At 40.1% G+C, this 13,799-nt stretch overlaps 1 protein-coding gene across 1 annotated transcript in view; it reads right to left on the bottom strand.

Annotated features, from left to right (window-relative positions):
• Nucleotides 1-3,196: 3,196 nt before the first annotated feature.
• Nucleotides 3,197-13,799, bottom strand: part of LOC135097338 (uncharacterized) — a 63,432-nt gene continuing 52,829 nt past the window's right edge. The window contains exons 2-5 of the mRNA XM_063999135.1: nt 8,817-9,445; nt 8,095-8,244; nt 6,902-7,147; nt 3,197-3,997 (exon numbers count right to left, since the gene is read on the bottom strand). Of these exons, the coding sequence (XP_063855205.1) occupies nt 3,851-3,997; nt 6,902-7,147; nt 8,095-8,244; nt 8,817-9,445 (1,172 nt within the window). The 3' untranslated portion in view covers nt 3,197-3,850. The remainder of the gene's footprint in view (nt 3,998-6,901; nt 7,148-8,094; nt 8,245-8,816; nt 9,446-13,799) is intronic.

Raw genomic sequence — 13,799 nt, 5'->3', positions numbered from 1 at the left:
ACGGTGAAACTTACTAATGTCGTGTGATACAGTCTTGTGTGTTATCACCACCACTATCATCGTCATCATCACTTTCTTTTTTTTTATGAAAGAGATAATAAGCAGCCTCTTCTTTTATCGTTTTTTTTATTTTGTTTGATCTCCCCACTTCTGTACAAAAAAAAAAAAAAAAAGTAAGCTGTAAGAAGCCGTCATCACCACCACCACCACCATCATCACCATCCCCAATGCACGAGAGGAAAACAACGAATCAAAAGCTTGCCCCGGTCATCTCTATCAGCAGCGCGTCTAGTCTATTCCAGGACCATTCCCCGCTGCACACACCTGGCGTGGAACAGAGCGCCGCCGTGTACGTGGAGGGGAATGGAAATGAAAAGCAGACGAGAACACGACGCAACACGGGACCAATATTTCCGTGAGCCCCTGTGCCTTGCCTTGGTCTGGTGTCCCTGTTTTACATGTGAAGGGAAGACTCTTTCGTAAAATGCGACTCTAAAGCAACTTGTGTCCTTGCTATATCTTCTCTACCACTCCTCTCCTCTCCTCTCGTCTCGTGTTTTTTGTTTTATTTCTTTCTCAATATTATTTCTATATTATTCTTTTTCTCGTCTTTTATTTCTTTTTTATTTCATATTTTCATTTATTTTTTTCTTTTTTGTCCACCATTCTCCTCTCCCCTCCTTTAATCTTTTCCGTTTTTTTTTATGTATATATAATTCTTCCATCCCTTTCCTTTTTTTTTTTTTGGATGGGCTTTATTTTTTAATCCGCTTTTTTATTATTATTTTTTCCTCCCGTTTATTCCGTTCTCTTTCCCCCCACTTCTTTTTTTTTTTTACATTACTATTTTTTCTTCCCTCCTCGTTCTTTTTTTCCCGCATTCTCATCTCCCATTCTTTATTCTTCTTTTATTATCTTTCTTCCCTTTCTTTCTCTTTCGTTTGTATCTTATCACTACATTATTTCATCTCCTCTTGCCATACCTTTTTTTGTTTCATTTTTTTTTTATTCTTTCCACTTCCCTTCACCTCAATTTTTTCCCCTCACTCTTTCTCTTGTCTTCCATTTCATCGTTATCCATTTCGTTTTTCTATCCCGTTTCTTTTATCTTTTACCACTTTTATTTTTTTTACTCGTATTTCCTCTTTTTTTCTATTGACCTTCATGCCCCTTCCCTTTCTGTACCATTTGTCCTTCCTACTTTGCAGGCATTTCCTCTCCTCCCTTTCTCAACTCTTTTCCAACTTTCTTTTCCTTTCATATTGCTGGGCGTTTTTCCTTCAACGTTGCTCGTTTTGCAGTAAGAAAAATGAGATGCCAGGTTCTTTAAAGGTCAAAACACTGTGAATATGGAGTAAAAAGGATGTAATACCTGGAGATTGTAATCATTGGGAATGCTACATTATGATCTTGTATTACTATGCTCAACGTTTTGCAGGTACATAATTACCATTTCCTAATTTACCTTTAATTTAACAGATTTTCCCTACGCATGCTTTACTTAAAGTATTCAGTTTACGGTTGAGTAAAGGTGTTTCTTTCCTTTTTTACTATAATACTCCGTGTCATCACTGTCACAGTAATTTAAACACCTGAGGACATGCGAACGCGTACACACTTCCACCGACTAGTACTTTCTCTCTCTCGCTAATTGGTCTATACAATCTAGTCTTCCTTTGAAATGCACGGCAAACTAACGTTGTATTTCTATCAAAATCCCTAATTAATTACATATAAGGTGCAAGATTATCAGAATGAATTTTTTACGTAGGAGTTTTGGATGGAGACTACAAAAATATTAAAAAATCCTCACTGAGGTGCCAGTGTCTAGAGAATTGAGCCCCAAAAAATTATACGAACTTGGTGAAGTGTCTTGAAATCTCCCTCTTCAAAGAGTTCTATAGACAGGGATAGATGTAGAATTAATAATTTAGTATCTTACAAATGAATAATCGCTTTCGTAGATTTTTCCTTGTGGAAATAAAATAAATTTGCAGCGCGTTTCAAATCAAGACTGGAATACGTAAATCAAGCAGTGAGTGAGAGTATCAGTCAGCGGCAGTGTTGCCATGGCCGTGTGTGCCCCGCTGGCAATAAAACTGTGGCATATTTAACGAAACCTTGTAATGTCACTATCATATCCAGTAACGCTTTTGAGGAGTAAAAAAAGCTACAGAGAAGGATGATATGTAGGAAGAGATATTGCCTTATCCTGTTTCTCGTGAAGCAAAGCAACTGCATCTGTAACGGTGCACTTCCTGTATGTCATTCTCTCTCTCTCTCTCTCTCTCTCTCTCTCTCTCTCTCTCTCTCTCATCTCTCTCTCTCTCTCTCTCTCTCTCTCTCTCTCTCTCTCTCTCTCTCTCTCTCTCTCTCTCTCTAATATATATATATATATATATATATATATATATATATATATATATATATATATATATATATATATATATATATATATATATATATATATATATATATATATATATATGTATATACTCGTATATATATATATATATATATATATATATATATATATATATATATATATATATATATATATATATATATATATATATATATATATATATATATATATATATATATATATAAACAACCATGCAAAATTAAATAATTGAATAAAATAAATAAATAGTTTATTTATTTTATTAAAAAGAATAAAGGAAATGAAGAAAATAAGAAAAGAAAGAAAATAATAAAATGGTATTAAAAGACGAAATATTACGCCGGTGGTTCAACGTTATAAAAGTAAAAATAAGTGTGTAGATACGTACATTCTCTCTCTCTCTCTCTCTCTCTCTCTCTCTCTCTGCTGTTGCTTTTTACACAATTCTGGGGCGTGTTATCAAATTCCCCGCGGGAGGAGGAAGGCCGTAACTTGAACGAAACCAGTTTATAGTTCTTCAGGGAGTTGTCATCCCTCACGGCGGCGCTAAAGGTCAAGGTTATGAAGAGCTGCGAGGACATGAACCTTTTGTCACACGTATACTCTTCCGGAGGGAGGGATTAAGGTGAATGATCCTCTTTTTCTCCCGTACTCTCACTGTTCTGGAGAGTAACGGTGGGCTGCGTACAATGGCACGTATTCATCCTCATCATTCTCGCAAGGACCAGGAGTGAATGAACTTTATAATCTCGCTGTCTAGGAGAAGAATGACTGCGGGTTGCGTCTCACATCACCTCATCATTGTCTTTTATTACATTGTTCGCTGATGACAAAGATACAGGATTTACGAAAGCGTCTCTGTAAGGCATGAGATTCTACATTTAAGTCTCGTATTTTTGACGTGTCACAAAGAGCCTCGTAAAACCATCAAGTATGCTGTTAACTATCCATCCTTCCTCTGTTTTTATTATGTGAAGCGAGTTTTAAGAGCAACAAAATGTATATAAAAATATTTCTTTGGTAAGGACACAGTGACGAGCAAAAAAAAAAAAAAAAAAAAAAAAGGGAGGCGGAAAGACAAACAAACAAACAAGCAGATGAGACAGCAACAAGTAAACAAGGGGAGAAAAGACGCAGTGGCAAGCAAACAGGGACGGAATGACAGAAAGGCAAGTAGAGGAGCGGAAACACAGTGACAAACAAGCAGGACCGGGAAGAATCAAGAACAGACGAACACGGACGGAAAGAAACAGCAACGAGTAAATAAGGAGTGAAAAGACAGAACAACAAAACAAAGAGGAAGGAAAAGACAAAGCGATAAACAAACAGGACAAAAATACACCTAAAAACAAACTGGTAGGCATCAACGAACAGAAAATGAACGGAGAGACAGCGACAAACGGAATGAAAAACACAGGGACAAGCAAACGAGGGGGCGTAGACAGGTCAGCCCCAGTAGCAGGAGACGGCGTGACGGGTGCTGGTGATGGACATAACGACCCACGCCTGGTCGTAGCTCGTCTCCGTCAGTGTGTGAGTCACCAAGTAATGACCCGTCATCGTATTCGTCACATACTCGTTGTAAGTTTTCGTCTGTGGAGAGAAAACCGAAGCGATGCAATAAACGGTTGGATGATCAACTTTACTTAAATTTTTACAGCTATGGACACAGAAAAAGAGGGATTATTTTCTCCTTTCTATGCTAAAAATAAATAAATAAATAAAAATAAACTATTCAAAAGACTGTAGTCCAAAAAAAAAAAAAAAATATATATATATATATATATATATATATATATATATATATATATATATATATATATATATATATATATATATATATATATATATATATATATATATATATATATATATATGCCTTAAAAAGCTAAGTGATTATGTCGGAAAGCTTCTTCAGAAGTGAAGGGGTTAGAGGTGTGATGGAGCAGTTACCACAGAAGTCGAGTAATACACGCTCTCTCTTTCAATGTGTTTAGCTTCCCTTTTATCTCAGCTCCTGTGATCAGCTGATAATACGTTAATTGTCAGGTTTTGTAAAGAGGTTGTCAGCAGACCATACAGGACTTAAGATCGAGGGAAAGCACAAAACACAAAAGTGTGTACAACAGATAACTCGACTTCTACCCATGGCTGTACAACTTCCTTGCTCCTGACACTATGAAGCATTACACCAAAAACCAGGAAATGAATACCGTTTAGATTATTCTCACGAGCACTGCACCCAAATGAGCCTCCTACAGCACGTAATTTTGATTGATTCCCTTAAGATAACATAGTGAAGTAACGTTAAGTGAAGTTAGGTTAGGTTAGATTAGGGGAACAGAGCTTAGATTGGATCAGATAAGAATGGAAGAATTTAGTAAGATCGATCAACTAATTTTCAAGCACAATAATGAAAAAAAAAAAAAATCCTACATAAGAACCAAATAAATACACTAAACTAATACAAATCCCAATGTCTAAAGGAAAACTACTTTGTATTCTTAAACGTTTCGTCGTTTTATCTGGAGTCCTTTCTACGGACACAAATGGAAGTTATTGAGGGATTTTAAAAGACTGTTTTCATAATTCTAGGGACAGTTTAACTGGAATCCCGCACTCTCAGTAAGAAAAACACCTGAGACCTTGAATAATCGTCCTGGGAGCCTTTGAATAACAACCCACATGAGAACACCAGTAGAAGTTATTGAAGATTTTAACCGTTTCACTATTATTTGACACATCTTCCCTTAATCATTAACCAGTCTGAGACATTTCTTCATATTCAACAGCCACCTCTACACATTAAACTGGCTAGAAATTGCAAAATCTATTCTTCTAATTCCTTTCTTTCTTGTAAACGTTTATTAAGATTTCATACATCCTTTTCTGCCTCGAGAACTATTTCACATCGCAGGATAAGTGTTTAAGTGTTTTCTTCATTCTATTTACCAAGAGTTTAAGAGAAACCCTACACACGCTATCAGTAAAAAAAAAAAAAAAAAAATACACAAAAGAATCTGAGGAATCATATTTGTATCCTTTGAACAGCAATCCAGCTCAAACTAAAAACCTTTAAGAACATGAGCTTCAATCCCTCCTCGGCAGTATCGTATTAAATCTCTTCAAAACACAATTTGCCCAGTGAAAGCGAGCTGCAATATGATCCAAAAATAGCAGGGTCACAGCGTACGGTGAAGCGTGAGGGAGTGGTAGAGGGTGGATAGATTACAGGAAGAGGTAACAAAAGAGAGAGCAGCAGGACATGTGAGACGAGATGTAGGTGACTGGGGAGAAGGAAAAAAAAAAAAATGCGTGATTGGAAATTAAACTGCAGTAGGAAGCGAAATCAAGAGCTGTAGACTGGAGGGTAAGGAGGGATGAAGAAGGAAGGAAGGGAGGTATTCTTGTGACTTCTGGACTAGTGCTGCAGAGTAAGGGGGAGAAAAACTTGCACGTGATACTGGGTGGGAGTAGAGATGATTGGTGAAGAAGAGAGGAAGGAATGAAGAGAATGAACGTATGAAAAAGGCAACAATATACGAGAGAGAGAGAGAGAGAGAGAGAGAGAGAGAGAGAGAGAGAGAGAGAGAGAGGAGAGAGAGAGAGAGAGAGAGAGAGAATGACGATTAAAGAGGGGCGGAAGGGATGGTAGAAGGGAGCGGGGAAAGAAGGGAGAAACGGAGGGAGGAGGAGGAGAAGGAAGATGAGGTGGAGGAGGAGAAAATATAAAATTATGGTGACACTAAAGGAGACGAAGCAGAAGAAACAAGATAAGAGAAACAAAGAAAAGGAAGCAAAGGAAATAAAAGAAATACTGAAAAGATTGGATGAATAAAAAAAAAATGTAAATTGAATGTCTTAAAGATGAAATAAGAAAAGAGAGAATTTGAAGAAACGAGAGAGAGAGAGAGAGAGAGAGAGAGAGAGAGAGAGAGAGAGAGAGAGAGAGAGAGAGAGAGAGAGAGAGAGAGAGAGAGAGAGAGAGAGCATCATAACACTAAAGGAGATGAAACAAATGAAAACAAGAATAAAATATGAACAAAGTCAAGAAATAAAAAGAACGATAGAGTGAATGAATGAAAGGTGGGAATAAAAAAAAACAAGAAAAGAGAGAATTAAGTGAATGAATGAAAGGTGGGAATAAAAAAAAAAAAAACGAGCAAGAAAAGAGAGAATTAAAAGTCAAAATTGCATAGGAGACGGAGACAGAAACACGTAGAGACACAGACACATTCACTGCAACAAAATCACACAACGTCAAAAATAAATGGAATGAAATAGAATAGAAGAAAACAAAAATTGATAAATAAACATATAAATAAATAAAATGTAGCAAAATAATTAAATGAATAAAATAAACAATCAGATATAACAGAATAAATAAAACTGACAACATAAATAAAAAAAAACAATATAAATAAAATAAAACAGCAACATAAAACAAGCAAACAAAATTAAATCAAACAAAACCAAACGCAACAACGCAGTAAGCACCTTTGTGACGCTGAAGAAGGCGGTGGAGGTGCGCCAGGCGGTCGCGGCGTTGGTAAGTGTGTGGGTGAGCGTCTGGATGAGGGAGGTGTAGTGAGCCTCTGTCCTGGTGTGTGTGACGTAGGCCGTGTCCAGCACCACCTCCGTCAGGAACAGCGACGTGGTGGAGGTGTCGAACTGGGTGATGCGCAGGACCTCCATGGTGGGGACGTAGTGGGAGGAGGTAATGTACTTGGTGTCTATCTTGACCTTGTTAGGGATAAGAAGTCAGGTAAAAGGTCACGCAGTCACGTAAGAGGGCTGGACTTGACTATCACGCCTCTGTCCTTCCTTTGTGTTCTTTTTGATGTGGCAGCGAAAATAATAACGTTTTTTTTTTTTTTTTTTTATGCAGGGTGTGATTTGCTGCTCCCTGCTGTATGTATGTGCGTCCTCATGTGTGGTATACGTACACATGCACCCAGGCTTTACTGTATCACGTTGTCATGCCCTGTTTATTTATTCATGTTTGTGTATGTGCTTGTATACGTGTCTGTGTGGTGATGGGTGTTGTTATTCGTGTGACATCAATGATGTCACTGACTCTTTGGGTGACCTTTGCTCATCACGTCACTGGTGCACGTGGAGGCTCCAGTCAGTGCTCTCAAATGAACGCGTTAGTTTCATAAAAAATGTTTTGAAAGGCCACGGAGCTGACTAGTCTGGTTCTCGTGACACTTTTCTGTCTCCCTGATGATGCTGTAGCAATATTAATCTGTCACTAGGATCACGAAAAACACAATTGACAGCCCCTAACAGCTCCCACTGGAGCCTGGAAAATTAAGTCGAAGATAATGTGACTAAAATTAGTCTTAAGTAGTGAACCCTGAATGCAACTCTTTTATATTGTTATATTCCCACTAAATTAGGAAGATTTTTCAACTCTTTTTTCAGCCTTTGACCAGTTTCCCTTACAAAAAAAATATATAAATAATAATAATAATAATAATAATAATAATAATAATAATAATAATAATAATAATAATAATAATAATAATAATATCACCAATAACACATATTCATGCAGACTTGCCGCATTATAAAATATAGGATAAAGTGAACGTTAGGGGCATGCCAACATAAAACACACTAATTTCCCGTCATGCAGTGGGGCCATCATGCTGCCCAGTTCATTTAGTCAGCGTCAAGCCACTCACGGCGTACTGCAGGCTGAGTGTGGAGGTGACGGTGTGAGTGGCGGTAGAGGGCCTTAGCACGGTGCGGGTCAGGAAGGCGGTGACGGTGGTGAGGTGCGAGGAGGTCACGGTGTGGTGCGTCACGGAGGGCACCATGAACGTGTTGGTCACCTGCAGGACGGCGTGTTATGAGAATGAGTTACGCTGGCGAGGTGTCTTCTCTCAGCTTCTATTTTAACATTACAAGGATTTCTATGTAAATTTATAACCCAGCGCCATATGACCGTAGTTGTTGAGGCGCCATGGAAGACTTTTTTCATTTAATAATTTCTCCTTCTCTCAACTTTGTTTTCTCTCTCCTTCTGTGATAAGTCAAATGGCATGGACCAGTTTGAGCTCAAATCACCAATTCTGATTTGCGAAAAAACCTCGGTGAAAAACCATTATGAATTTTCCGCCTTTAAGGAATCGAATTTAAGTGAAGAAAAAGAAAATTATACATTGGGTGCAAGAGTATGGCTCACAGGGTCTTTGTTGGCTCGGAAAATATTTTCTTACGCTGAGAATACTTAACTATCTCTGGCAGGGAAGAGGACAAGTGACTTCCATTAGTAGACTACCAAGACACCATCCACTAATAAAGCCTCGATGAACCTTGCCAGGCACTCTTGAGAGAGAAAGAGAGAGAGAGAGAGTAAGAGAGAGTAAGAGAGAGAAAGAGAGACGGAGAGAAAGATGCTCACCTCCACCCAGAGAGTATCGCTGCCACACATGGGCTGGGGCTGCAGGGAGGACTGAAGCAGGGGCTGGAGGGAGGCCTGGCGCGGGGGCTGATGATCTGGCTGAAGGTGGGGTTGAAGATGTTGCTGGATTTGTGACTTGATGTGGGGCTGTGCGTGGAGTTGAGGCTGAGACGGGGGATGGTACTGGGTTTGGGGCTGAAGTGGAGGTTGCTGTTGTATTTCTAGGTAGTACTGGGCTAGGGGCTGAGTAGAGGGCTGTTGTAATTCTGTGTGGTACTGGGTTTGCGGTTGAAGTTTGGGCTGGTGTTGAGTTTCTGCATGGGACTGAATATCAAGCTGTGTTTGGAACTGGACGGGACTATAGCTTTGAAACTCATGTTGCTGCTGTGTGTGGGACTGAGTGAGGGGCTGAGTGAGGGAGTGGGCGAGGGCAAACGTGTAGGGCTGATTGTTTGGGTGGTTTAAGGGCTGCGCGTGAGACTGAGCGAGAGTGTAAGTGTGGTACTGATGGTGCTCAGGCTGAGTGTAGGTCTGCGTGGCCAGCTTGTCATGGGGCTGGGCGAGGGACTTGGAAGGGTGGTCTCGTGTGCTCCAGCAACTCCCAGCCGCGGCTAAGGTCACGACCAGCACTGAGAGAAGGTCACTTGTTATGCTTCACGTCAATGATAAACACACACACACACACACACACACACACACACACACACACACACACACACACACACACACACATACAGGAAAGGCTGGACAAATACAGATAAAGACACAAGAGGGCATACTTTAGTAGATCTTGCATATCACAACTACGTAGGTAAATACACACTCAGATAAGCAGCGACTGACTCAACATAACCCAAAACGAGAGATTATGCCACAAACAAGCTTCTTCCTTCCTTCACTTTCCTACTCACTTCTGCCCTTACTCCTTCCCTCTTCCTTCAATCCTTCCCTCACTTCTTCCATTTCCTCCTCTTTTCTATCCTTACTCCCCCGTTCTTCTTTTCAATACTTCCCTGGCTTCTCTTACTTTCCTCCTCACTCCGCTCCTCCTTTCAATCTGTTCCTTCTTCCATTCTCTTTTCCTCACTCTTCCTCTCACTCCTTCCTTCACATACACCTCCACCTCATTTCTTCAGTCTCTCTTGCTTTTACTCCTTCACTCATTCCTTCCCTCACTCTTACTACTCATTGCTCCCTTCACTTTCATTTTCTCTCCTTATTCACCTCATCTCTCTTCCCGCTCACTTTCCACATAACTCTCTTTCAAGGCAGGGAGAATTTCACCGTCACACATTTCAATATACACATCAAAGCCAAAGAAATATAAGAAAAAAAAACTTTCCCTCTCACATTTTTTCTCACACTTCAACTTTAAAAAAATTGAGAAAAATTATATCTTCCCCAACACTGCTTCCCTCACTCTTTCAACTTAAAAACAAGCAAAAAATCACACAAAAAAAAATATCTTCCCCACATTTTTTTTTTTTAAACTCTCTTCAGCTTAAAACCAAATATAAGAACAAAAATGTTTCTTCTCTCACTTCAACTTAAAAAAAAAAACACTTTCCTTAACACTTCTCTCTCTCTCTCTCTTCAACTAAAAAAAAAAAAGAAAAGAAGAAAAAACAAATTACTGACACTTCTTTGATTTCAACTTCGAAAACCAAACAAAATACGAAAAGAATCTACTTTCCCCAACATTTCTTTCACGTCTACAACTCACGGAGCACCGAGGCCATGGCGGCGGAGACAAGACCTTACAGCAATGACACGGGCTCTTCCTTACTGGCCGCGGCACCAACAAAGACTGACGGACGCCCACACTGAGGAACACCTGACCTGACGCGGGATAGCGAATGCACCTGGCTTCCCGGGGGACGAGGAGCAGCCAGGAGGCGGCTTAGAGGTGGGGGTCCCTGACAGATTTGCTTTCTCCCTTAGGTGCTTAACTATATGACCGGGAAAGGTGGGTGGGTGGGTGGGTGTGTGGGGTGGGAGGAAAGGGTGGATGGGATTGACGGGAGGGTAGAGGTGGGAAAAGGGAGGAAAGGAGGAGAGGAGAGGAGAGGAGAGAGAGAGAGAGAGAGAGAGAGAGAGAGAGAGAGAGAGAGAGAGAGAGAGAGAGAGAGAGAGAGAGAGAGAGAGAGAGAGAGAGAGAGAATAGAGTTTTGACAGTGCAGTGACTCCCTCGTTCACAAACCCGTCCGTTTTAAGTGAATGTCACTGGACAGTGATCTTATGACCACAGCTCCCTATTGAAAAGTTACAGCATCTCTGCTACATACGCTATGTTTAAATAAAAATAAAGAGACAGATAGATAGACAGACAGACAGACAGCCAGACAGAGGGACAGAGAGACAGACAGACAGACAGACAGACACACAGACAGACAGAGACAGACAGACAGATAGACAGACACAGACACACAGACAGACAGACTGATAGCCTAACTGAGAGACAGACTGACTGATTGACCGAGTGACAAACAGGCAAGCAAGCACATCAAGACAGAAACTCACAAACACACACACACACACATACACCCTTTATATCTATATTTTCAGTTCTCTAGCTGGTTATTATTCTTTAATAAACTGTTATTATTATTATTATTATTATTATTGTTATTATTATTACAAATACACACACACACACACACACACACACACACACACACACACACACACACACACACACACACACACACACATAATCACACAGACAGACAAACAGACAGACCAACACCGAGACACGAGACACGAGACACAGCTAGCTACATATATCAAGCCTCACATTATACATGATCCCACAGTCACTAGCCAAACACAAGGGGAGCTCAGCTAAGGGCGAGATGCGAGGAGGGGGTCGTAATGCCCCTTCATCAGGCCTAATCAGGGACTTAATCAGTGGGATCTGCCTCCTCTCAAGGTTATCAGGGGCGCACGGTGATGCTTGGCGGGTCCTCAATGAGATCTTATTGAATGTTACTATTACCCCGCCACACAACACACAGGGTTGTCATTGAGGAAAATTGTCCACCTAACTACATACGTAGCTAAATGATGGTGTCTGGATCACGGCAATACGCTCATTTGAGGTGTATCAGCGAGTTAGTTAGTAATTCAGTCAGTCAGTCAGTCAGTCAGTCAGTCAGTCAGTCTTCCCTCTCCTTACCTCGTTTTTCCTGCCTACCTAATTAACCTGCTTGCCTACCACCTGCTTATACCTGCCTCCTATCCTGCTTTTCTTCTTCTCCTCCTTCTCCTCCCACGACGCATTCCTCCTAATGCTCCCCAAAGGAATTACTGCCGGAGTTTCCATTTCACTCAGCTTGCCTCATAGGATTGACTGTGTGTGTGTGTGTGTGTGTGTGTGTGTGTGTGTGTGTGTGTGTGTGTGTGTGTGTGTGTGTGGTGTGTGTGATGTTTTATGTTCAATGCATTGTGATATTAAGGGACCTCTTTTTCTTCATTTTTTAAAGTGGTTGGGGATGGAGGAGGAGGAGGAGGAGGAGGAGGAGGTGGACGAGGAGCACAACGACAAAGACAAGAAAGAAGAAAAGGAAATGGAAGAATAAAAACGGTATTGCTATTTCCTTAAAAGAAAAACGCTGAGAAATAAGAATAATGACAACGTAAACTAACTCTCTCTCTCTCTCTTCTATTAAAAAGTTATTCTTGTACTGTTTTTATTATGTATGTTTTATAATCTTATGTTTGTGAATTTGTCAATAAACTAATAATAATAATAATAATAATCTCTCTCTCTCTCTCTCTCTCTCTCTCTCTCTCTCTCTCTCTCTCTCTCTCTCTCTCTCTCTCTCTCTCTCTCTCTCTCTCTCTCTCTCTCTCTCGTACAATACCGCTCGGAGAGACACACATCACCACACGTTTTCTATATCCCTATCCTAACCTCCCTTCATCCCACGGCCTTCAAGTTCATCCTCCGTCGTGACCTTTGGGTGCTCGCTTTGTCCTTCGCTCCCACCATGAGAAGAACTCTGCTCCTGAGAGGTCACCGCTTCCATGAATGGCCCAACACTCCGGTGCAAAAAGGAATTGGGTCCTACTTGCTATTGGTGTGATGGAATTTACACAAAGGCAGTGATATTTCCAAGACAATTTTTCGCTTCGTGATATTTACATTATGGTCTGAATCATTACCACAAGTAGGAGTCATTCTGGGATTTGCAACAGGGGATAGACGCATTCCGCTGTTTTTGCCGTCATTGTGAGAGACGGTTGGAATTCTTGTAATATTGTAAGTGTACTAAGTTAGATTAAGTTACATATGTTAGGGAGGTTTCAAGACACTTATCCTCCTGTTTTTGACAATCGCTTCTAATTTTGTTTTAGGACAGGCACCTCAGTGGGTCTTTTCTTCTTCTAATTTTTGTTGCCCTTAGCCGGTGCCGTTCCTACATAAAAAAAAAAAAAAGGCAAAGTTATATTAGGTTTTGGTTGGGTTGGGTTTGGTTGAGTTGGGTTGGGTTAGATTCTTACAGTATAGCTGGATTAGGTTAGGATAGGTAAGATTAAGTTTGTTTATCCTAGTATTGTTTAGGTTTCACTAGTTTAGGCCAAGTTAGGTTAGATAAGGATAGATTTCATTAAGTTTGCTTGGGTAAGATCAAGTTAGGTTAGGTTAAGTTAAATAAGGTAAGGTTCGGTTAGATTAGGTTAGGTAATAAGTTGATTAGTTTAGGTTAGTTTAGGGTAGGTGATGTAAGGTTGTAAAATTTGGTTGTGTTGTGCTAGGTTAGGTTAGGTGATGCAAGGTTATAGGGTTTGATAGTGTTGTGTTAGATTAGTTTAGGTGACGCAAGTTTGTATGGTTTGGTTGTGTTAGGTTAACGTGACGAAGAGAAAAGACAGCTGCAGTAAAGAATATAGTAAAAAATATATGGACGATCTTGGCATCTCCATCCACGTTGACTGACTGAGTGACTGACTGATTGAAGCCGCACTCCATCCATCTGTTAT

The sequence above is a fragment of the Scylla paramamosain genome, chromosome 4 (genome assembly GCF_035594125.1).
Source record: "Scylla paramamosain isolate STU-SP2022 chromosome 4, ASM3559412v1, whole genome shotgun sequence".
Taxonomy (NCBI): Eukaryota; Metazoa; Arthropoda; class Malacostraca; order Decapoda; family Portunidae; genus Scylla; species Scylla paramamosain.
This window is presented reverse-complemented; position numbering and strand designations above follow the sequence as displayed.